Genomic DNA, 24,494 nt, shown 5'->3' with positions numbered 1-24,494 from the left:
CCAAGCAGCAACTATGTACCAGTGGGCTGCTTGATCACTGTATCTCCACACCCACAGCAGGATGCAGGACAGAATTAGAAAAAGAGAAGTGAGAAAAGAACAAATGGCTCAAGATAAAGACTGTGTAATAAATGAAGAAAAAGTTTTAAAAAACCCCAATGATCTGCAAAGACTTAGCACCTCCCACCAGCAGGCAAGTGCCCAGCCAGTCCCCAAGCAACAGCTACTTTAGGAAGACCACCCTCCAGCTTTATTGCTGAGCCTAATGTGATTGGGCATAAAATCACCCCTTGGTCAGTCGGGGTCAGCTCTCCCAGCTGTGTCCCCTTCCCAAACTCCTGCCCACCCCCAGCCTACCCCCTGGCAGGGCAGTGAGAGAAACATAGGTAGCCTTGACATTGTGCAAGCACGCTTAGCAAGAGTGTAATTAGCACAGTTTGGTCACAAACATACAACATGGCAATGTACAAGCTGCTATGAAGACAAATATCTGCAGCCCAGCCACACTCAGCACAGAGTTAAACCCAAATTTTTGCCTCTACTATTTACATTCATCTCTTACATTTATAGCACCTACCTGTCACTGTGGTGCCTGACTGTTTAGAGAAAAATCCATGAAGAAGTTAGGGAAACTGGTGACTTGCCTATACCAAAAGTTTTTGCTTCCTTTCCTGCCAGGGTGAGATTCTACTAACCACTGTAAACCTGGGGCATCCATTGGTCAGGCTTTATGGAAAGTCAGTCAGTCACAAAGTTTGTGAAAACAAAGTGTGATTTCCTCTATCTCCAGAGGTACCAGTCAGTAGAAATTGTTCTTGACTCGTCATGGCAGTTACTTTCCAAGGAAGATGACTATAAACCTCCATAAATTTTCTATAGGAGTTATGATGTTGAAAGTGGAAGGAGATGCCTTTACATGTGTCTTGCCTATGGCTGAAAATGACCCACTGGCTCTTCTGTTATGATGGCACATATTTGTCATAGTGTGAGGCCAGGATATGTTTCTGCCATGATCTCAATGGAATGATATGGCTTATAAAAATAGAACCAAATTTATATTTATAACATCGTAAGAAATCTGGGGAGAAAGCAATGATATTTATGATTAAAAGGAATCACAGGAGAGAGACAGTAACAGCTGTAATTTCTTTACCTATAACTTACCTGACTTTGAGGCCCCAAATGATTATATTTGCCTGATTTCTGTTACTCCTGCAGCTATTGATAGCAATTATGCTGCATTTCAAGTAGAAAACGTTATTTGATTTCAGAATTCAGCTTAGGATTCCTTCAAGAACAGCCCTGGCTGGCAAAAGAGAACACTGGAATGAATTATTATTCTGAGACTAGCACAATTCCCCACAGAGCACAGCTTCCTTCATCACCAGCCCAGAGCTGAGGAGTGGAGGTCGCCCCTCGGGCCCGCTGTGCCTCTGCGCCGATGCTCTGCCCACGGGGCGCTGACTGGCAGAGCCGGGCTCTACCTGGAGAGGGGCTTTGCCCATTGCTCCTGAAAACTGCTGGCTTCCACTTTTCTAATTTTTTTTCCGCATGAATGCCCTGAAAATAGACAGTGAAACAGGGTAGAGAAAAATCACAAAAGTAAGGCGTGAACATACCAATTTGCAAATTTTAGACAGACTGCACACGTTGGTTAATTTTCAAAAATTGTGTCTTTGGGTGAGTAAGCAGCCTTTTCCTTTAGTCTGCAGAAATAACTGATTCTTTTTTCCATCATTACCCAGCGCCCATCAACATTAACGACTTGAAGTTTCCCTCAAAGCAGCGTCACCGGCACTTCGGAGTCGGGATACACTGTGAAGAACTGGATTAAACGCGTGTGTCACGGCGGAACGCTCCCTGAAGGCTTCTGGGAGCTCACACGAAACGCTCGAAGCCGTTGCCCAGGGACAGCCGGCAGAGCGGAGGGAAGGAAGGAGGCGCGGGGGCGGCAGGCCCGGCTCCCTCAGGCCCGGCCTCCCTCAGGCGCGGCCGCCGCCGTCTCCCGGCAACGCCGAAGCAGCGGCGCGGGCGGCGCTGCGCGATCGCCCCCGGGCGGTGCGGGGGGCGCGGGCGCTGCGCTCCGCTGGCTGCGGGCAAGGCCGGGCAGCGTTGGCCGCGCCGAGGGCAGCGGGGCTCGGGGCAGTGAGCACAAACCACCGGTACAGCCCCCGGGTCGCGGCGGTGCCGGGCGGCATCGGCGGTATCGGGCGGGCGGTGCGTTAGCGGCCGGAGCCCTCGGGCCGTGCCCCGGCTGCCGGGGGGTCCGGCTCCTCGGCGCTTGCCAGTGAACTGAGGGCCAAGTGTCTGTAGACCTTCGGAGTAAGTTAAGGTTTTAAAAGTTGGGGGGTTTTAAATTTTGTTTTGGTTTTTTTGTTTTGTTTTGTTTTGGGTTTTTTTGTGGGTTTTGTTTTGTTTTGTTTTGTTGGGTAATTTTTTGGTTTTGTTTTGTTTTGTTTTTTGGGTGGTTTTTTGTTTTTGTTTTGTTTTTGGTTTTGGTTTGGTTTTTTTTTTTTTTTTTGTGATATCATCCTTCCAGGTACCAGAAGAGAATTTACAGAAAGGACAGAGCAAGACTGTTTACGAGGGCACGTAGTGACAGGATAAGGGGGAATGGGTTTAAATTGAAAGAGAGTGGGTTTAGATTAGATCTTGGGAAAAAATTCTTGACTGAGAGGGTGGTGAGGCACTGGAACAGGTTGCCCAGGGAAGTTGTGGATGTCCCATCCCTGGAGGTGCTCAAGGCCAGGTTGGATGGGGCTCTGAGAAACCTGGTCTAGTGGAAAGTGTGCCCTGCCCACGGCAGAGGAGTTAGAACTAGATAATTGTCAAGATCACATTCCAACTATCATTCTAAGATTCTGTAATTCTTAAAGGCGTACATTGAAGTTTCCTCCAACCACAGCCAAAAAGCCCACTAAAAACTTACTGTCTCCATGATAAGGATATCAACCCCTTTAAGAACAGTAGTGGCAATTGCAAGATTTATATTAAAGTTGTGATGTTTAATAACAACTGAAGTGCATCAGTATGAACATAGATAAAATTTAAACCCAGACAGAATATCCTGCACTGAAGGGCTCCTCACACTATTTCATACTAGAAACTGGGAATTTAGGAACTGATGTCAGCAATGAGTGGACACATTCAGCAGATAACTGTACCAGTCTTTTTAGATGCGAATTGGGAAGCAAGAAACTGCAGTAAGGAAAGACCTGCCGTAAGGAAACTTAGATGGTAGAAGAAAAAGCATTTTATTTAAAAATCTAGATAGATAACATGGAAAAAGAAAAATAACAGTTCTCTTCAGTGAGACGTGGAATTTCTGTGTGACAGTAACATGAAAGGTATGAAATCTAAAATTCTGTGGATTGGAGATGAGAATTTAAAAAAACCCAATTGGATACAGAGGGTTTCTCTAAAAGAACAGTAACGGGTGATTAGGCTATTAGGGGGAAAACCTCACCTCATTTATTAATATTTCAAAAGTCTTGGGACTATTGTAGATGGGAATTTCAAAGCAAAATATGGATCAGCTGGTAGAGAAGCATTGTCTATAGTACAGAACTCTTTTAAAATCTTTTTGGCTATCTGATATTATCATCTATACAAGATAGTCTGAGATTATGCAAGGTAAAGACATCTGCTTTCTATTGTTCATTGACAGTGAGCAAGATCAATTTCACATTTATTGATGAAAGCAAGATTTCCTTTTTTAACTTCCTTTCATTTTTTTATTTTTATCGGGTTGCCATTTTCTGATTGTCTAATATTCCTCTAACACAATGAATGCCAACATGGGCTTATATGTCCACTGCTGTCCTTAGGTTTGCAAATCGGCTACCTCCATATTTGTCTTAAACTGCAACAAATGTCTTTTTTCTTTTTTTTTTTTACTGCAAACATAATAGAGCCTGGTAAATGAGCAGTTCAAATGAAACAATAGGGCTACCCTTGCAGACATAACCATCAAAATCATGAACGTGATAGTAACACATCTGAGACGTTTCCCGTGTTGACAAAGAAGTATGAGTACAATTTTGTACAAGGCAGGGGAGGCTTCATCTGGGATGCTCAGCAGAGGTCATCCATGTTTTCAAAAGGACTTAAAAAACGCTTATGAGGATGATCTTTCTAAAGCAAAAATTCAGAAAAGGAAACAGCCAATACATTTCTTTGAAGATAAAATTATTAATGGAAGCAGTTTCCATATTCCTATATTCTTACCGGGTCTTGGAAAAGTAAGGGCTAAACTTAGAGTTTATCTCATTTCCTGGGGTTCTACTTATGTTATGGTGTTCCTTACTCATAATTCATGTGTGTGTGTGTGTGTGTGTGTGTGTGTGTTTTGTGGTTGCTGCCTTTTTTTTTTTTGAGTCCCCTTTACAGCCTGCAGAAACTCTTTTGTTGCCTTTGCTATGTTGCATCATAGCCATTTTTCAGAGCCTATTTATATTGTTTAAAATAACTTCATTTTCTGAAAAATACTTCATGCTCTTCAACAGTACTTTAGTTAGCCAGATGGTGACATATGGCCATGTCTCTTCTTGCTCTTTTGCTTGTACATGCATAAACTACATATTTGCAGTGGTAAACTTTTTTACCAAGAAAGGAAAGAACATAGGATTTCAGTATGTGCAGTGTGAGAAGTCCTTTGATTAAGGTTGCAGTTTTGTATCCTTAAAATAGACAGAGCCTACTATATATGTAATGTACATATACACATGAAAAATTATTAGAGATAATATATATTATGTATTATATGTGTATTATGAATTGAAATAGAGAGGAGGATAAACATTCTGTTTGTGTTTCATTTAGGATTTCTATTTGTTAAAAGCCTGAATAATTATAAAATTTCACTATAAGTTATAATTATTATAATGTTTTACAATTTTTATTAAAACATTATTCAATGAATAACATGCTGCTGGGACATGATTTTTCTTTCTAAAGCAATCTGAACACTTCACTCAACAGCATGTGTCTTCAGAGAGCTTGTGAAGCCCCTTATTTGAGCATCTTTTTCTGTAGATAAGTCTTTAAACATTCTGGTTGAATTTAGATACATGTTTCTTTAGTTATTTACATTAAAAGAGGCCCCGGGGAAAGATCTGGACTAATTAGAGGATTGGACAATTACCAGACGTGTGAAATTTAATGAGGTCAAGTGTCAGGGATGTGACAACCCTGGATGTATGAACAGGAAGGGGACCTGGGGGTCCTGGTCCATGGCAAGCTGAACCTGAGCCAGCAGTGCCCTGGCAGCCAGGAGGGCCAACCCTGTCCTGGGGGGCATCAGGCACAGCATGGCCAGCAGGGCAAGGGAGGGATTGTCCTGCTCTGCTCTGAGCTGGGGCAGCCTCACCTTGAGTGCTGGGGGCAGTTTTGGGTGCCACAATGTAAAAAAGACATTTAACTGTTAGAGTGTCCAAAGGAGGGCCATGAGGATGGTGAAAGTCTGGAGAGGAAGCTGTGTGAGAAGCAGCTGAGATCACTCCTCTTGTTCAGCCTGAAGGAGACCAAGAGGAGCCCCCCCCCCCTCCCCAGCCTTCACAGGGAGAAATGGAAGGTCAGGCACAGATCTCTTCTCTGTGGTGACCAGTGACATGACCTGAGGGAATGGCCTCAAGGTGTGTGAAGGGAGATTTTTTTTTTTTTAGGAAAAATTTCTTCACCCAGAGAGTGGTTGGAAGAGGTCCCTAGGGACCTGTTCACTGAAGCAGGTCTCCAGGGAAGTGGTCACAGCACTGGAACAGGTCCCCGGGGAAGTGGTCACAGCACCAAGCCTGACAGAGTTCAAGAAGCACTTGGATTCTCAGGCACATGGTGTGACTTTTGGGGATGGTGCTGTGCAGGGCCAGGAGTTGGACTCGATGATCCTGATGGGTCCCTTCCAACCCAGCAGATTCTATGAGTCTATGTGGGAAATAAGGAATCTTTTTTTTTTGAGGAAAGCAGAATTCTTTAGGCTAACAAAATGAAATGTTACCTTCAGATAGAGGAAGGGCATGATCAGAGGGCTGGAGTACCTGTCCTATGCAGATAGGCTGAGAGAGTTGGTGGTTTTCAGCCTGGAGAGGAGAAGGCTCTGGGGAGACCTTAGAGCACCTTCTTGTACCTAAAATGACCCCACAGGAGAGCTGGAAAGGGACTTTTTACAAGGGCATGCAGGGATTGGGCATAGGCGACTGGCTTTAAAAATCGAAGAGAGTAGGTTTAGGTTACATAGTCACTCAGATGGTGGTGAGACATTGGAAGAAGTTGCCCAGAGAAGTTGTGGATCCATCACTGGACGTGTTCAAGGCCTGGTTGGATGGGGGTTTGAGCAACCTTGTCTAGTGGAGGTGTCCTTGCTCATGGCAGAGGGGCTGGAATGAGATGATCTTTAAGGGCCCTTCCAACAAAACCATTCTAGGATCCTAAATGTATTCTGATTCTATATATGTAATTATATGTGGAATTTATAGAATATAATATATGGCATGCATAGAATACAGTAAATATATATTGTATAGTATAAATATTTACTATAAAGAATATTTTCATACGTGCCAGCAAAGAAAGTAATTGAAATAATTGAACAACTTTTTTTAACAACTTCTTAATGAGAGAGGTGGGAAAAATATTTAAGGTTTTTAAGATATAGTGTGATAGGTGGGATTAATATGATGCAGTGTCTGTGATGGGGAGAGGGAGACAACACTCGTTCAGAATGTCCCTTTCCCCTGATGCTCCCATGAAACTGACAGGAGGAAGCATTCATTTTAATTCATGTAGATTGTCACAGCTGGCTAAAATCTTAGGAGTGTCTTTAATTTTTTACTAGTACTTCTTCCTGAGTCAGACCATCCTTGCCTTCTGAATGGGAAGTGTCTGGCTATTATAGCTCAGATAATGGTTGTGCAACTAGTGTCTCTCATTTGGTTTAGATTAAGTCAATTTTTCTTTAGTCTGTTTTTCATGGGATGAGGGATTTCACTATGCATCTCAGACATTTAGAATTACACACAAAAATCTCCTCGATTCATCTTGTCACAGCTTGGATTCTCCAAGGATAGATCCTAGGTCTGATGTTTATTTAATCTGTTCATTATAATTTGGAAATTAGCAATAACATAGAGAAATAAAAATATTCTGGTGAGATTAAAATAATTCGTTAGAACTAAAGAAGACTTGTAGAAACTTCTGAGAGCTCTTCTGCATTTGGGTGAACTAGTAACACCATGACAAATAAAACTCATTGTTGATGAAAGCAGTGTAATTTATGTCAGGAATACTTGGAACAATATATTCTCTTCAGTAGTAAATCTAAATAAATTGTGATCGACTGAGAAAATGAGCTGTTTACCATATGTGGATAACTTAGTGAAAATCTTCACTGAGGAAACTGGGTTAAAATAAATACCCTGAAAGTTACAATGTCACTCGAATAAGTCAGTAGTGTTCTAGAATTGATTACAGTATTTCTTGTTAGGTACGTCATATCTGAGAAAGGTTTAACAGTCACAGAGGGACTCTGAGACAGGAAATATACATGTCTGGAAAACCTATATGGAAAAAAATAATTAAGACAGCTTAGAAAGGAGGTAAATCAGAATGTACAGTGACTTATAAAGGAAGTTAGAAAAGATCAAGTCAAGGCATCTGGTAACTAAAGTTGTAATATAAGAAGGAAGGGTTATTGTGTTGGATTGAATAACACATTTAAACTATTTACATATTTTTAAATCTAAGGAGTAGTTCCTTATACAGGACACTTGACAATTGGTTATATGCTGTAGCATGTCTAAGAATGAGGGGTAAAAGGATTAGGCGTTTATGTGGACAGTAAAAATAGCTACTATTGTTAGGAAGAACATAAAAACTTTAGGAGATCTAAACCTTGGTACTTTAGGGAAATAGAAACCCTCTAACAGATGGAAGAAATCTGACTTTTGGGATTAGTTTCAGGCATTTATCAGAAACATTTGTCTGTTGTCATTCTGGAGGCTGGATACTGATCAGCCATGTGGAAGACTGTTCTTATTAACAGAATCACAGAATCACAGGGTGAGTCAGGTTGGAAGGGACCACAGTGGTCATCTGGTCCAACCTCCCTGCTCAAGCAAGGCCATCCCAGAGCACATTGCACAGGATTGCATCCAGATGGTTCTTAAATCTCTCCAGTGAGGGAGACTCCACACCCTCTCTGGACAATCTGTTCCAGTGCTTGATCACCTGCAGAGTAAAGAAGCTTTTCCTCATTCAGGTGGAACTTCCTCATCATTTTTTCAACAAATATACACATGCACACAGATAAAACAGTGGGCAAATTCAAAGGCCTTGACTTAATTGGTCTCCCACATAATGTATTATTTTCATATGGCACAAATATCTATATCTGCAGGAACTGAATATTAAATTGGACCTGCTATCTCTTTTTAACTCTTTTATTATATGAAGCCAAGTTTTTTAATAGTGTGGTAATGCTTGCACTGTCATGACAACACAGGGAAAGGGAAGTCTATTGATCCATATTTAAGGATTTGGGCAGAAAAAAAGATGAAAGGAGAATTTGGGAGAAGGAAAGGAGTTTCAAGACTATTCCACATTATTCTCTTAATTAAGATGAAGCTATCTGAGAATGATGAGGATATTAAGGCTGGTATACAGAGGACATATTGTTTTATGGACTCAAGAAAGGAGTGAGATTGCCTGCTGATGATATGATTATCTTTTGATTCCATTGGAGGGCAGCAGTACTAGAATGTCCATACAAAAATCGGTTGAAATAATCAATGATAATGACTGATTTATAGGCAATTTTCACTGTTATCACAAGAAAAAAGTTTCTCTGAGACAAAAATAAACAGCTATACTTCAATTAAATTTGTTCAACTAAATTGACATTATGAAATTATCTCCTGTAAGGCAAAAAGAATCTTACTTGTGCATCATTTTCAGTAAGAACCTGAAAATCGTGGCTAGGTTGGAGTAACACGGATTGAGACTATTTTAAGGAATTTGACTGTTAATTTGAAAGTGGATCATGTAATAAACAACTGATTAGAAGCTATTTCTAAATCCTTCTCCTTGCATTGCTTTTCCACAGGGGTAATTGCTCTCAGCCCAGACCTTTGATTCCTTGACTAAGAGGTAAGTTCCACTGCTGGCAGTGCCTCTGACTTACTCCTGTTCTTCAACTCAGCTCTCACAGTTTGTGCAGGGTCCTAGGTTGTTGCAGCTGTTATTTAAGGTTTTAGAAAACAGAAGATGCAAATGGAACTGGAAGTGTTTTTTAAGTGCATTGTCTGATTTAAACTCAGGAAATACTATGTTTTTTAGGTGTATGCAACAGGACTCTAACAGGGTAAAGGAAGTACTTATAAGTCTTCAATATTTCAAACAGACAAACAATCAGAAATATTTCCTCATATTTCAAAGTACAATTTATAGATTCTTTCTTTGTTAAAGCTCACTTGCTAGCCATCATCTTGTGTTTTTAAAAAATAAAAAGTGTAGTGACTAGAAATAAGTGGGTATCTCAAATTTGCAATCTAAGAAAGTATTCACACTGAGAAAAGCAACTATTCACATTAAAGCATCACAGTAAAAATAAAAAAGTACAGGGATCAGGGCCACCATTATCTTATGATCTAGTACTTGGAGTCTGTTCCTCTGAGCAGGCATCTGCAGCAACTCTTCCAAAAACTAAATAAATTTTCTGTATTTTATTTGACATGGCAGAGATGCCAGTTCCTGATAAAATAGTTTAGAAGTTAGAGGCTTCCATTCCACTTTGAACCAAAAAATCTGCATTTCTGACCTTCTGCAAAATCATTTTCCACTCACAGGCAGAATGTTCTGGTCATAGAGATATTACTGGAGATGTGCCTGTTCCTGCAGCCATTGCAAAAAAGACAAGGTGGCTGTGTTTTTTTGTATGCCTGGTTCTGCTGGTGTTCAGTCTGCTATGATAGTGTCTGCCAGAGCTAGCCTGGCGTGTGGATTCATGTGGAGAAATGGGGTAATAAACTTAGCTCACAAACTTAGATGTCAATGTAAATACATGAGCTAACAACTCCAGACTCTGGTCTTGGTCCAAGGAAAAAGTAGTTATTTTTAAGGTGCTATTCCATTTTAGATACCTCCTTTAAGATGAATCTGCCTTAAGAGCTATTGAATAGGTTGATTAGATCTCCATCAATTATCAAGCAGAGTGATTAACTTTAGTGCTGATACTTAGTTTTGTTTAATGGACACTACTCATAGATTCTGGATATGGGTTTAACTTAGGATGCTCATACTGGAGTGGTTCTGGTCCTGTGGGAAAGCTAATGAAGTTCAGAGTGAAACAGGGAAGTGCCTACTGAGCTAAGGCACTAAGAATAGCCAGAGCTGAGGGAGAGCTTTGGGGATTGTGGTTTTGGAATGAGGATTTAGTTAGACATAATGACTGTCCTGCTGCTTGAGAGACACCACCTGATTGCACCACTGCACTAAAACTGCGTTGGAGAAGGAAAAGCAGGCTAGGTTGTCTACCACTGAGGCAATAAATTCCAGGTGAAGGGCAGGAAGTAGCATGGAATGATAACTTCATGGATTGCTTGGCTATGTATTGGCCACATCTGTTAGGTCAAAGTACTTTATTACCTCTAGCTCTACATGATTTAAAACAATCAACCCTTTAATCTCAAAAAACATATGTAGAAAAGGCATGCTCCTATGATTCTAGAAATGTGCAGGACATGAAGTAGAGGATATTACTCAAATGAGAATTTTGTCTTTAAAATTTAGAAACATAGAATCATTTAGTTTGGAAAAGACCTTTTAGAACAAGTCCAGCTGTTAACCTAACACTGCCCAGCCCACTACTAAGCCATGTCCCTGAGCACCAAATATCTTAATACCTCCAGGACTGGTGGCTCAAGCACTTCCCTGGGCAGCCTGTTCCAATGCTTACAATCCTTTTGGTGAATAAATATTTCCTAATATCCAATCTAAACCAACCCTGGCACAACTTGAGGCCATTTTCTCTTGCTGTAATGCTTGTTATGTGGAAGAAGAGACCAGCCCCCACCTTGGTGTACCCTCCTTTCAGGCAGTTGCAGAGAGCAGTAAGGTCCCCCTGAGTCTCCTCCAGGCAAAGTGTTAACCCATCCATGCCATAAACAGCAAGTTTTTCCAGGAATGAATTAATTTAATTACATGTACACGTAATTACTAGTGAATGATTTTGAATAATTTTCATTTTTAAAATAAGTTTTACAGGGAACATTAAGCCAGCATTTGATAGGTATAGAAATTTAAGCCCGACTACAATTGTTGTCCAAATTCAAAATATTTAGATTGGTTAACTGAGAATCTACAGAGAAAAAGACAGCATGCAGTTATCTTGGAGAGAAAGGGATTTGAATAAAGAAGCTCTTTTATGGGTCAGTAGCCTTTCAATACCTGTACGCATTGATTGTCTGTGATAATTGCAGTTCAATGCAGAAGACACATTTTTAATTATCAGTAAGCCAAAGAATTCCGTGTCCATCATTCCTTCAAGTCAGAGAATGACCACTGAATACAGAGAGGTTTATGGAAACAAAGCTCACACCAATGTTTGATGGCAGAATGTATTGAAACTTAGATTAGTAACTGCACCAAAGAAATAGACTGAGTGGCATAACTGACAGTAAAGTAATCGACCTGTTCTCTCTGCTTGTTGCTACAAATCACACTGCTTGTTTTTAAATGAAATTTTTTAAGGAACCAAATATTTCTGAACACTGAGAAATATGTAAAAGTTTCTTTAAAATAAGCTCAGAAATTGTATGTATTTATACAGAGTGAAGAAATATTTGCCATTAAAAGCCTCAGTTATTCTTGGTCTTGAAATATATATAATTTTAATCTGAGAACATTAATTATATAACATTATAAATAATTTTTCATTAATTAACTTTTAAAATTAGTTGGTTTAAACTTAATTAAACTCACTCAGAATTAGAATTGCCTTTTATGACTGCAGCTTAATTTATATCTGAAATGAATTGAGCTGAACTGAATGATTCTGAGTATGTGTCCATATCTCCATACTGGGATCTAGCACAATCTAAATAACCCAGATTTCCTGAATGTCCATCTAAATCTGGTTCTTGCATGTGTGCATGATTCTTACTTTCTACAGTGACTGCATAAATCAGAAGGTAGTATGTCCATCACACCTGTTGAATATACTGTCAATAAATTGTTCTTATGCTTTTTCTTATATAAATTAATTTGTCTCTGGCCAAAGCTGTGCTTTCTGACACACTGAATTTGTGTGTGTGTTTCATGCATGTGTGTGTACAGATGCAAAAGGATAAAGCAGATTAGAGCTGAAAAGTCTTTGGCTGTGTGGATCTTCCTCTCAAAACTGTAATTAGTGACCTGCCTATGAAGTCTGAAATTTCAGATCTGGTTTTAGGATGTGCTATATCAACTGCTTTCATTAGTGCTGTGTTAATTTATTTGTAGAGATTGGTAGAGGAGCAGTACTGGAAAATTCAAGAAGAGCTCCAAATTTTTGTTGAAAACAACAAATAAGCATCCAGGTTACAGCTCATGCTGCACTAGAAAATAATCTCTTATAGCAGAGGTAGGCTCTCAATAAACTCTGGCTGAGGGTGAATGTGTGGTCTCCCTTTGAGAACTAACCGAGGAATTAACAAGGGGTACTAGCGGTGCACATTTCACTTTTACGCATTGTTAAAACAAACTTAAGTTTGCCATAACTTGAGTTATGTTCTATGTAAAGCTAGTGCTAGTGGCTCATGTTGCCCTTTACTTTTGCCTGTACCTCAACTGGAAGGCTCTGCTGAAGTTTTGCAAGCTACATGAAATTAGGTCCACATGAGGTATTACATCCATATGCTTCAGAAGCTGCTATTAGGTGCAGCTGAGGAGGTCTTCTTGGTTATGTGCACATGTGCTAATACAAAAAGAAAAATTAATAAGACAAGCTGGACTTTGTGTAAATAAATGTAACTTTTTAAAAATCAATGACATTTATACTGTGCAGAACTGTTTCTTAATACCTGCAGACGTGATTTTTGTCTCCTGTGAAATAAGAACAGAGAATTCAAATTGCATTTGAACCGTGTTTTCAAGGTAGAACTTATTTGTACATTCTGCAGTTGTATGGAATATTTGCCAACATAGAATGTGTAGACAAACATGGGGAAATGCCCTAAAAGGACTTTCAAGTTGATATATGATTATAGATGTAGATAAAATTAATTTACAGAATGGAATATTCTATGTATTTGTACCACATTACAACCTAAGCCTGTGCTGTCTGAGACCTTTTTAGCTATGTATGTTGTTGACATGTATTTTACCAAATGTGTACAAATGTTAGAAAGAGGGACTACTTTCTCTATAGAAATTACTTTGTCAAAGAAATTTTCAGACTGATTTGGTGGGTAAAATGAATAAGACAGTCATTCTTAAAAGGTTCCCTGAATTACTGGTAAACTGGTTCCTAAAACACAGAAGGGAGTTTGTTTGCCTGCTTTTATTTTTGTTTGTTTGTTTGTTTTTAGAATGGGTAAAAAAGCAAAGAAGGAAACAGAGTCTCCACCCAAGGATGTGGTAAGTTTATAAACTGCTATGTGCTATAAAATAAACATTACACAATTACAGGCCCAGCTCTACCGTCCTTACATAGTTCCTTATTCTCCTGGTTTACCCACATTATTCTAAAAATGGCTTTTAAAGATGTCTCTGTTTCTGCTTTTCTTGGACGGCATACAAACCAGAGTGACTGGGCATGTGTAGTTCTTTGTAGAGATTGTTGTCTTTGGCAGGCATTGCAAACAGTTATGTATGAAACAATCCAGGCTTCTTTTTATTTGAAGAACAGTGTTAGCTTTCTCTTCGTAAAAATCAAAGGAGAATGGAGAAGAGCGACCTGAAATCTGTGAAATTTTCAACTGTGAATACATTCTCTTTCTTTAAGGATGAAAGAGTTAAAAGCCTAGATGGATCTGTGTTTTTTCACAGAATACAAAATTTGACAAATATTTTGAATAATACTACATACTCTGTCTCTTTTGCAAATACGTACAGTCTTAAGAGGCAGTTTAGGTTTTTCTGTTGTCATTGGAAGTACAGTGAAAAGTAGAGGAGCTGTAGCCAAATATAGAATAATGGTTATCGGGAGACTTTTTTTTCAAAAGGTGGAGGTTAAGGGTCTGATACTAGCACACTTTTCAAGAATTTCTGTAAATTCACAAGGTACAAAAAAGCCCCCAAAAAGATAATTGTTTGAAACACAGCTATTTTTTAAAGTTTAGTTGTTTTCTTCAGAAAGAAGTAGAGGAAATACAGAAACATTGAAAAGAGTACAGTATCAACTCTGTGTCAAATAACAACCAAATTAATGAAAATGCGGACCTCAATGAGTCTCACAGAAAGAGTCCCACTCCCTCAATGAGTCCCACCAAATGCCAAGATCTTTACACTGTTTAAAAAACACAGTGGATTTATGTGTAAAGAGTTGTAGTACTGTGAGAGCTTTTTCAAAGGTCACAGAAAAGTCAGCAAAAACTACGTTGCAATTTCAATATTAAATAAGCATATATAGTTTTGACTAAGACAGTAATATCCAATAGTCATGATGTCACTGAGACACAGCAGTTGACATCAGGTTTACCCAGCTGTTCTGTGGAAAGGTGAATATTACAAATGTAATTCATAGCCTTCAATCAATAATAAATCCTTATGAAAAGAAATTGCATAAAACCTCAACATATAAAGAATATAAAGAATACACTTGCAAAGAAGGTGTATGTAGATGAGTCTAATTCAAACAGGCCTGAGAAATTAAGACTAAATATCTTTGCAGCCTAAGAAAAGGTTTGAAAGGCACAGCAACACATTTAAGTCATACAGAGGAGCTGAAGTAAATAGCTAGAAAATCAGTCGATGCAGCACCACAATTTCTATATCCAAAATACGCAATTAGATTTTCTAGAGAAAATGGTGGTACAGCATGCTAGGTACTACAATCTACAATAACCTGTGAATACACAGAAAAAGTCAGTAAAACTATCAAAAGGAATGAATTGGAAAGAGTGAATTCCAGATGGCATCTACAGCTTTTGGCTTAGTTTTTACCCTTATTGTGCTTCAGCCTAGCATGTCTATTCTGACAGTTGTAGCAGGAGAAATGTGGCATATCAGGACAGTATTAAATATGAAAATATATCATTTTAACTATTAATGAAGAAAATCTTACCATAATTAGAATTTTGTTCATAATAATTGAGTAAAATCAAATCTGAAAACTTTAAATTTCACCTGGGTGTTTCAGATGGCAGGAAATGAGATGCAGACAAAATAAAATATGTATTAGCTATTATCTTGTGATTGATAATCTGTTTATGAAAATGTCAAGTCCAAGAAAAGAAGCCTTGAGATAATGTAGATGGGCTTATAAAAGAAGGCCTTTGTGCATGTGGAATGCTCTGAGAATATATGGTACTGCAGATGACCACTAATTTTTTATAGATTTCTAGGAACAGGTGGGAAACACATCTCTTAGCCTAGCCACTGCTTACATGTTTCAGAAAGTATTCCTGAGGACTCTGTTTTCACTGCCTTTCCTAATTTGTCTTATAGTATTCTCTGTTCTGAGAACTGGTCTCCAAGAGGAAAAACATTTCTTTGAGCCTCTATCTCTATATGAATGACCTAAGACAGCAATTCAGGCAGATAAAATATGCTAGCTTTGACATAGATTGATAGGAACTTTTCACATGATATCTACATTAAGTTTGGTCTAGACAATACTATTATTTGATCATCAGCTAGGTCATGGATATTGAAAGGGGAGCCTGAGATTATCCCTAGAGAAAATACTGAAGTGTTATCACTTAAAGAAAGCTATAGATACCTGAGTATTTTTGAAAAAGGCTTCATTCACAAGACTGTTATTAAAAAAAGTGGAATGTATGAATTGGCACAGTCAGCTCCTGAAATTGTCCCCACATAAACACCTTCTTTTGATTAATGTCTAAATATTAATTTGACTTGACTTTAGTGAGGCTTTCAAAACTGCCTCTTGTAACATCCTCATAGGTAAACTGGTGAAGAACAGAAGAGATATACAGTGTTAATGAACCAAAAGGTAGCTGAACTGACAGGCTCAGAAGGTTGTAATCAGCCTCATGAGATCCTGTTAGAGGCCAGGCACTCGTGTTGTGCTCCAGGGGGTGATCCTGGAGCAGATACTGTTCAACCTCTTCCTTAGTGACCTGAATGATGGGACAGAGTGCACACCCAGCAAGTTCGAAGAAGATAAAAAATTAAGCGGAGTGATTGACAGACCAGATGGTTGTGCAGCCATTCAGGGGGGCCTCAACAATTTGCTAGAGAAATAGGAAATAGGGAATTTAATTAAGTTCAATAAAGGGAAATGGCTAAGTCCTGCACCTGGGGGAAGAATATCCGGTAGAGACTGGGTGAAGACCAGCTGGAAAGCAGCTTTCCAGGAAAGAACCTGGTGATTCTGGTGGACTTGCATCAGAAATGGGAACTTGGGACAAAGAAAGCTAACAAAATCCTGGGCATTAGGCAGAGTGTTGCCAGCAGCCTGGGAAAGGGGACTCTTGTGTTTCACTCAGTACTGGTGAGTGAGGCCACACCTGGAGCGCTGTGTTCTGTTCTGTGTTCTCTGGTACGAGAGAGATGAGGCCTTAGTGGAAGAAAGTCTTGGAGCATTTGTCTTAGGAGGAGATACTGACAGTTGGGACTGCTTGGTCTTGAGAGAAGGCTTGGAGGAGTCTTGTCAGTGTAAAACTTGCTGATGGGAAGAAGTAAAGAAATCAGGTTGGGCTCTTCACAGTGGTGTCCTGTGAAAAGATGAGAGGCAGTAGGCACAAAGGGAAATGCAGGAAGTTTCCATTTAATAAGAAAAAAAATTTCCTCTTTTGCCTTAACAGTGATGGAGCATGGCATAGGTTGTCCAGGGAGCTTGTGGAGTCTCCATCCTTGGGGTTACTCAAAATCAGACTGTGCACTGGCCCTGAGCTCTAGCTCACCCTGCTCTGAACAGAGCTGTTGGACCAGATCATCTTTGGAGGTGCCTTCTAATATCAACTGTTCGTGATTCAGTGAATATCTTGGGGTTTATTGTTAGTACAGGAGATCAGACGCCCACAGAACTGAAATAATTAGCATATCCAGGTATCTACTAAACCTGTTTTTCTAGGTAAAGGGACTAAGAGTAGTGAAGATATCTGTAGTTCTTCTGAAGATTCTATGAGAGGTGAAAGGTTAAAACTGACCTTAAATCAAATTCAAGGGATTAAAAAAAAAAAGGAAAACCAGCATGATTAAATAATAGAATGATTAGCAGATGAATACATCCTTCAAAAGGTGGGATTTTCATCCAAATGGGAAAACAAAAAAATGCTTCCACTTCCAATGAGAAGTAAAAGCATTGTCACCCTGCATCAAAATATTTTGGGAGAGAACTAGCAAAGATACAAAAAGTAGCAGTAAAGCTTTTTCAAATTGACTGGATGCAAAAAGCTTCTTAGGGTGAACACTATTAGGTGATTGCAGTCATGAAAGAAAAGCGAAATTACTTATTTTTGTGTCAAAAGACAAAGCAATGTGGTAATCACTAAAATAAATGTGATAAAATTGCCCAAGTAGGAATAAATAGTGTTTGCCCAGGTGTTGTGTTAAATGAAAAATAGCTAACATCAGAAAATGTGGTACTAGAGGAATGGATGGTAGAAAATTGTGTTTTCAAAAGGAAATACAGCAATAATTACATGAAGTTTATCTTCTGTGCTGTGTTAATTGGTAGAAATAGTTCTTGAAAAAAACAAAATCAAACCCATGGAGAAATATGATAGTAATGGGGAAGAATCAATAGTGCTTGTGTAGAGGAGTGTTTGAGCTATGAAATCTGCTTGAATTCTTTAGAGGGGTATTCTTTGGATAATGATGTTCTAATTGATATAGTTGCTTAGCTTTTCCAAAAGTTTTCAGACCAGGCTTTTCACTCTCATAAAGATGAACAGGTAAAAAGAAATTACTCTTGTAGTAGTAAAGTCTGGTTATAAAATAGGAAGCAAAGGTAAGAAAACAAATTATTGTTCAGATTTTGTAATGGAGAGAAGTTGCCAGTTGTGGGATTTTTATTCTGCAGCTGTGTCATCAAGTTTATCAGAATGAATGTGGATATTTTCATGAAAATGGCATCCAGTTCCTAAGTAGGAGAAAGTGAATAAGTACAAAATGTCAAGTTCCAGAAATGAAAGACAAAACATTGTGTTACTAGCATGCACATGAATGCCATTAACAGTTCTGGTGTTCCCATCCCAAAAAGGTAGAGCTGAACTATAAAGAACTAGAAAGACATCAGGATGAACTAAGAAAGGATGAACCAAGAAAGAATGAACTAAGAAAGACAAGAAGGACAGTCGGGTGGCCTCTGTTTTAGGAAAGATCAAAGGGAGTTGGTTTCTTCTTTCTCAGGAGGAATCACTGTGAAGAGGAATATCATAGAAACTTATGAAATTATGAATATACAGTGAAGGCAAATGAGTGTAATTTATTTCACCTTTTCTTATAGTGAATGAACTGTGGAGGATAAATAAAATTATCACGTGGTATTTTTAAAACAAAGAAGAGGCACAGTTATTTTATGAATATTTAACTGTGATACTTGTGTCTCAGAATATTAAGGGTGTTAAAATACAGATGGCTTCAAAAATTATGTAGCAAGTTTTTCCTGGACTTTTTGAACCCAGAGATAAAATCACTAGGTTCTCCAGTTCTCTAGGTTGCAGAGCTAGTATCTGAGAGGGAACATAAGTAAAATTTAATAGTCTGCTTGGCCACACCTATTACTTGGCCCTTGTCAGAGACAGGAGGAGTGACTAGGTGGGTCTTTGGTCTGACTGGAAACATATTTTGTATTACATTCAGTTTCGAATAAATTAAGTTGATGGAAGTAAAAAACAACCCAAAGCACAAAAAACAAAACACCCCTCCCCTCAAAAAAAATCCCTAATGGAAACAAAACAAACAAGCAAAACAAAAATGAACAAACAAAAAAAAACCAACCCAAAAAATCCCAAACCAAAACCAAACATACACAAAAGTCAAGATCAAAGACATGTTATAGCTTTCTTTTTTCATTTAACTTGCTATTTTCTTAATACAAACTGAATAATGGAAATGTTGTTGCTTATAAATTAGTTAAATTTCTGTGTTTAATTCAAAGTTGTTTGTAACTTCAAGTATATTATTCTAGCACATATAATGTCCTGTATGTGCCATTACAGGAAGAGTCTGCAATAATGTATGAAGATTTAGATGCAAGCCTTGGATAAAAAAAAAAAAAGGTGGAACACTATCTATGCAGACATAACGATAGCTCATAAGGAGTTCTGTGATAGTTTGGATGAACAACATTACCTCCCAGCAAATCACAGAGTGGGTCAGGTAGGAAGGGACCACAGTGGTCATCTGGTCCAACATGCAGGGTCATCCCAGAGCACATTGCACAGGCTTGCATCCAGATGGTTCTTGGGTATTTCCAGTGAGGGAGACTCCACACCCTCTCTGGGCAACCTGTTCCAGTGCACAGTCACCACACAGTAAAGAATTTCTTCCTCAATCACTCACTTGCTCAGGCCTCTGATTCTTAAAGATACATTGATTTCAGTGACTATTTTTACTACATTTTTAGCACAAAAGTGCTTTTAATAGAGAGTGCCTATTGAATATTGCATACAGTAATAGCAAATCTAATGTCTAAGTAAATAAAGATTAGACTAATTTCACTGAGCTCATGTGCCAACCGTTCATTAAATCCCAGGAATTTTCATTGAGTTGGGATTTATACAATTACTTGTAAACATGAGAAATGCTGAAAATGGAGCAATGCAATTCTGACTTTGGTATCAGATCAATGTATAAATATTATACATGTGCCTGTGATGTAGCTATTAGAAGTTTTTTAATGAAGTAAATAAAATGATTGACATTTGTAAATATATATGTATATATATTGTAATATTTAAAATTAATTTGTATTGCTATCTTATAATCTGCTATATTTTAAAGGTAATACATTGTTTTCGAAAAACTGCATGACCCCAGTATCCAGTAGTTTCCGTACGTAACACAGATACTGTATAGGCCTGAAGTGTGAGGATAGAAACCATGCTAATCATTTACTTTAAATTCAAGGAAGCTTAAAACTTTTTAATGAGTAGAATTTTCAGAATTCCTTGAGTCTTCTTAGGAAACAAAAGGCTTTTTTAGAGGATTCCCTTGCTTAAGTGATGTTAGTCCTAAGGAGTCTATTAAGAGGGTGAAAACTGTCCGATTTGTTGGAAGATTTCTTTCTGCATGAGAGAGCTCAGAAATGGAAATGAAACCTTTGTATCATTTCTAGCTGGGTGAGCAGGAATTATATCTTGCAAGTACTTCATCTAGTACGGGATCATGGTGAGCTGGTGAACTGAGCTGACAAAGGCACAGAAAGTGTTCTTTTATTTTTTAAGCAGCAGCAAAGTGATATTGCCACAGAGTAACGAAATCCTCTTCATTGTACACCTGCTGAGTCCACGGGCTCTGTGTACAGATGCTCAAAAAAACTTCTCATGTCTGGTTCTGAAGTCTCAGAATGCTCTTACATGTATAACAACGACATAGCTTGTTACCTTCAAAAATTTCTAGATTTGCAGGGAAGCATGAAGGTTTTCCCAGAATTCTCATATGTGTTGAAATCATGGTTGTATTTATTTGGAAGTCAATTATTCTTTCTAATTTTTCACCAGTTACTCTAATTGTTATTAAAAGAATTGGACTTTTCCAAGGAAACAGCAACTCATTAATATTTCTAATTCAGTGTAGATATCAAACAAGATTTATTTTATATTTAATGAAATGTGGGATCTACCGCAGCACACAGGAAGACTCAGTAAAAATCAAACTTTTCCTTCCCTTTTTTTTTGTTTTGTTTTTAGTTTGATCCTTTATTGATAGAAAGCAAAACACCAGCAACAGTTGTGCTAATGCTTAGTTCTCCTGAAAATGAAGTTTTGGCCAAAGCATGTGATGCTCTATATAAATTTGCATCAAAAGGTTAGTATTTTTACAATATACTTTGTTTTGCAGTGCTTATATTTTGATAATTATTTCATTTCCTAGCATTGAAATCTTACTTTCTCCTCAAAGGTATCTGTTGAAGTTTGGGGGAGTTTTTTGAAATGCCTATCCAACCTGTAGTTGCAGCAATAAAGAAGTCTTGTAGTTTGCATGAAGGAAACTTTCATAATTTTGTTGGAGAATTTTATATATACTGTTTAATAGAGCTCATTTTAAATATAAGATAGATATGGGTTTTTATAAGCAACAGATCTGCAACTGAGAAAGAGTTCTTTTTTTATGTTGGAGTTTGAAACGTCTGTACAGTGTAGTGATTTTAATCTTCAGTTTTCAATGACAAGAACCTCTTAGCCTTTTTCTGTTATTTTGACACAAAGTTGTTGTGTTGGTGTTTCTGTGCAGGTGATTCATTGGAGGCTGCTCAGCCTCCTTTATCAAGCGTATTTCTGTATGAGTTGGGAATCTAACAGGTCTCCAAGATTCTGAATCTTCCAAAGGTCCCTGTATAATCTATAGCTAAACATCATGTTCAAGGTGCTCAGGAGACAAATAGCTGTATAACAAAGGCTAAAATTTATGTAGCACGTAATTTCCTATGCTGTCTCCTACTTATTCCATGTGATTCGATGTTAGCCACTCACATTGGTATGCACTGGTGGTATTCTTGCTCTGATTAATCTGGTTTAATTTTAATTTCCATTTCATTTGTGTTTTCTTTAAAAATTATGCATTTATATGCTGATTATGATACTGATGTAAATTACCAACACTGATGAAGTTGTGAGAATGGCAGAAGTCTTTGACAGCTGGCTAGGGGTCACTGGGTTCTGAAAGATATTTAGATTCTGATTAATATGGCAAGCTTGGTTGAGGGCATGGGATCAAATTCTGAAGATGTGAAGAGAGAATGTGGACTGTTGGGAGACAACTATGAACCATAAACTCTTGCTGGCTCCTTCCCTCCTGTCCGCAGCAAAATATGTCACACTGCAGAAGGGCAGATGTGCTATGTCTTTTATGTTTAAAAGAATAATCCTTTAAATTATTAATGTAGATATTCCTGTAATCTTCCAGAAGACTAGACTGTAACTTTGTGGTGTGGCACAAGAGAAGGGGTTGTTTTCAGTTAATTAATTGCAGTTAATCTAATTTTTTGAAGTGTTGCTAGTAAAAAGTCCCATAATAAATAATAACTTCTCCATTTTAAGCATGTCTTGGCCTGAGAATGAGCACAGATGTCCAGCTTCCTCTCACATTTCTCACTTGTAGCCAGGAAGGGCAGGCATGCTTCATTAGAAAATGAATTATAAAACTGTTGTGGGAACTGAGAATAGGAGTAGGATTGGGATTTTGTTTCTTGAGGTTTGTGTGTGTTTTGTGTGAGGAGGGACAGAAGGCTGTAATCATACTAAACTCCTCTGTTTTTCCATGTCCAGCACCTATTCAGCTATAAAGCACTTCATTCTCAGGTGGTAGAAATCTTAGGTCGGAATAATGATACAAATCCTGGTAGTTGCTTCCCTTGAGGGATAGTAAAGAGTCACAGAATCAGTGAACTGTTATGTTGAGGAAAATGCAATTGGGAGGCAAGAGAGGAGGAAAATAAAATGCATATTCACCTGAATTTTATCAGGTGTACAGTATTCACCTGATACTGTTCACCTATACTTTGCTAAGTAGGAAGCTTTCCTTTGTACTTCCACTTCCATTTGTCTCCAACAAATGAGTGGAGTGTCCAATAGACAGAGGCGTCCTTTGCTTGAAAAATGAGAATTAATCTGAGATACTATTAATCCTTGAAACTATTTGAGGCATATTTATTAGGGGTGTAAATCAAATGATCTTCAAAGGAGCTGTCAGGCCTCTGTTCTTTGGTTCTACTGTTCAATAAAAGATTGGTAGAGGTTTTACCTTGATTCATTAGAGCTGTGAGGTTGCTGGCCTTTTTCTTGGGCTTTTAACCCAGTTCCTTTTCAGGTGATGAAAACAAAGTGACACTTCTTGGTCTTGGAGCATTGGAACATCTATATAAGCTCCTCTCACACGAAGATCCACTTGTACGCAGAAATGCCGTCATGGTATTTGGCATCATGGCTTCTAATAGTAAGAGTCTTGAGGTTTTACTATTTTTCAGTGTGTAGTCATCAAGACAAGAGGTTGATCATGTGAAAAAATCTTATATTAATGGCCCAGAGTAAAGTGATGTAAGGTTGAGTTTCAGTGCCTGTTATTTTATAGTGCTTTATAGACCTATAGCTGATTAATGCAATTAAACAGGTCTTAATTTGGTGAAGATCTTACCCAGTTTTCTTCCATGAGGATATCCCAACCACAGTCTAAGTCTTTTCATCAGCTGCTACCTGCTTGTCATGCTGCACTGGACCTTGCCCTCTTAGATTACTTCTAATTCAGCATTAGCATATTGTCAGTGGTGCTGCACAAACACGGATTTGAATGAACAAATATATCCCATTTATATTCACATCTTAATTGGTTTTTTATTTAAAAGTAAATGAAACTCATACCTTTTTTTTTTCTCACATTTCAACATGTTGAATATGTTGATAATAACAATGCAGCCCTGTAGGATCACATGAAGTCTGTCCCAAAAAATATTACTTGATTTTTCTATCCAAAGGTTGAGGTTTTGCTACTTTGCCATTGACAACATTAGAAATGAAATCTGAAACACTTTACTGTGATTTTAGTAAGACCTGTGTAATTCATGTTTTCCATTTGCTGTGTGGGCTGGCATCAGCATAAAATTGCAAAGTGATGGCTTGAAAACTAAATAACAGAAGGATTGCTTTTAATTTGATAATTTTAACCACAAATAATTTTAACTATCAGGGTATGACTTCTTTGGCAGCTAAAATTGTGCAATATTTAACAGTACTTGCTAGATGGAAGTATTTTGAATAAAGTTTCAATGAAATATAGAGGAACTTCATGTGTATCAAATGCCATAGATTGTCATCTGCAACTTGAAAGTCTCTACTTTTTTTTCTGGGCCCATTACGATCTTGGTCTAACTTGAGTTGTGTGTCTTTCCCAGTCAGGTCTTTTTGTCACTCAGGGAATAACCATAAGTACATTTTGCTTAGAGCGGATTCTGTTTCTTTACTCAGCCAACACTGCCAAACAAATGACTTGATATTTGTATTTTCTTCGTTGTAGATGATGTGAGGAAGTCACTGAGGGAACTGGATGTCACAAATTCACTTATATCACAGCTGGCTCCAGAAGGTACCTTATAGTATTCATACCTTGTGCAAAAGCACCGTCAGAAATAATTTATGATTGCCATTTTGTCAGACAATTTAATAAAATCTACCCTGTAA

The 24,494-nt window shown here is 38.2% G+C and overlaps 1 protein-coding gene across 1 annotated transcript in view; it reads left to right on the top strand.

Moving 5' to 3' along the window:
* The first annotated feature begins 2,171 nt into the window (after nt 1-2,171).
* Nucleotides 2,172-24,494, top strand: part of ARMC3 (armadillo repeat containing 3) — a 61,885-nt gene continuing 39,562 nt past the window's right edge. Inside the window, exons 1-6 of the mRNA XM_066552238.1 lie at nt 2,172-2,322; nt 9,095-9,138; nt 13,557-13,605; nt 21,012-21,129; nt 23,131-23,256; nt 24,331-24,399. Of these exons, the coding sequence (XP_066408335.1) occupies nt 13,558-13,605; nt 21,012-21,129; nt 23,131-23,256; nt 24,331-24,399 (361 nt within the window). The 5' untranslated portion in view covers nt 2,172-2,322; nt 9,095-9,138; nt 13,557. The remainder of the gene's footprint in view (nt 2,323-9,094; nt 9,139-13,556; nt 13,606-21,011; nt 21,130-23,130; nt 23,257-24,330; nt 24,400-24,494) is intronic.

This window comes from Molothrus aeneus, chromosome 1 (assembly GCF_037042795.1).
Source record: "Molothrus aeneus isolate 106 chromosome 1, BPBGC_Maene_1.0, whole genome shotgun sequence".
Taxonomy (NCBI): Eukaryota; Metazoa; Chordata; class Aves; order Passeriformes; family Icteridae; genus Molothrus; species Molothrus aeneus.
This window is presented reverse-complemented; position numbering and strand designations above follow the sequence as displayed.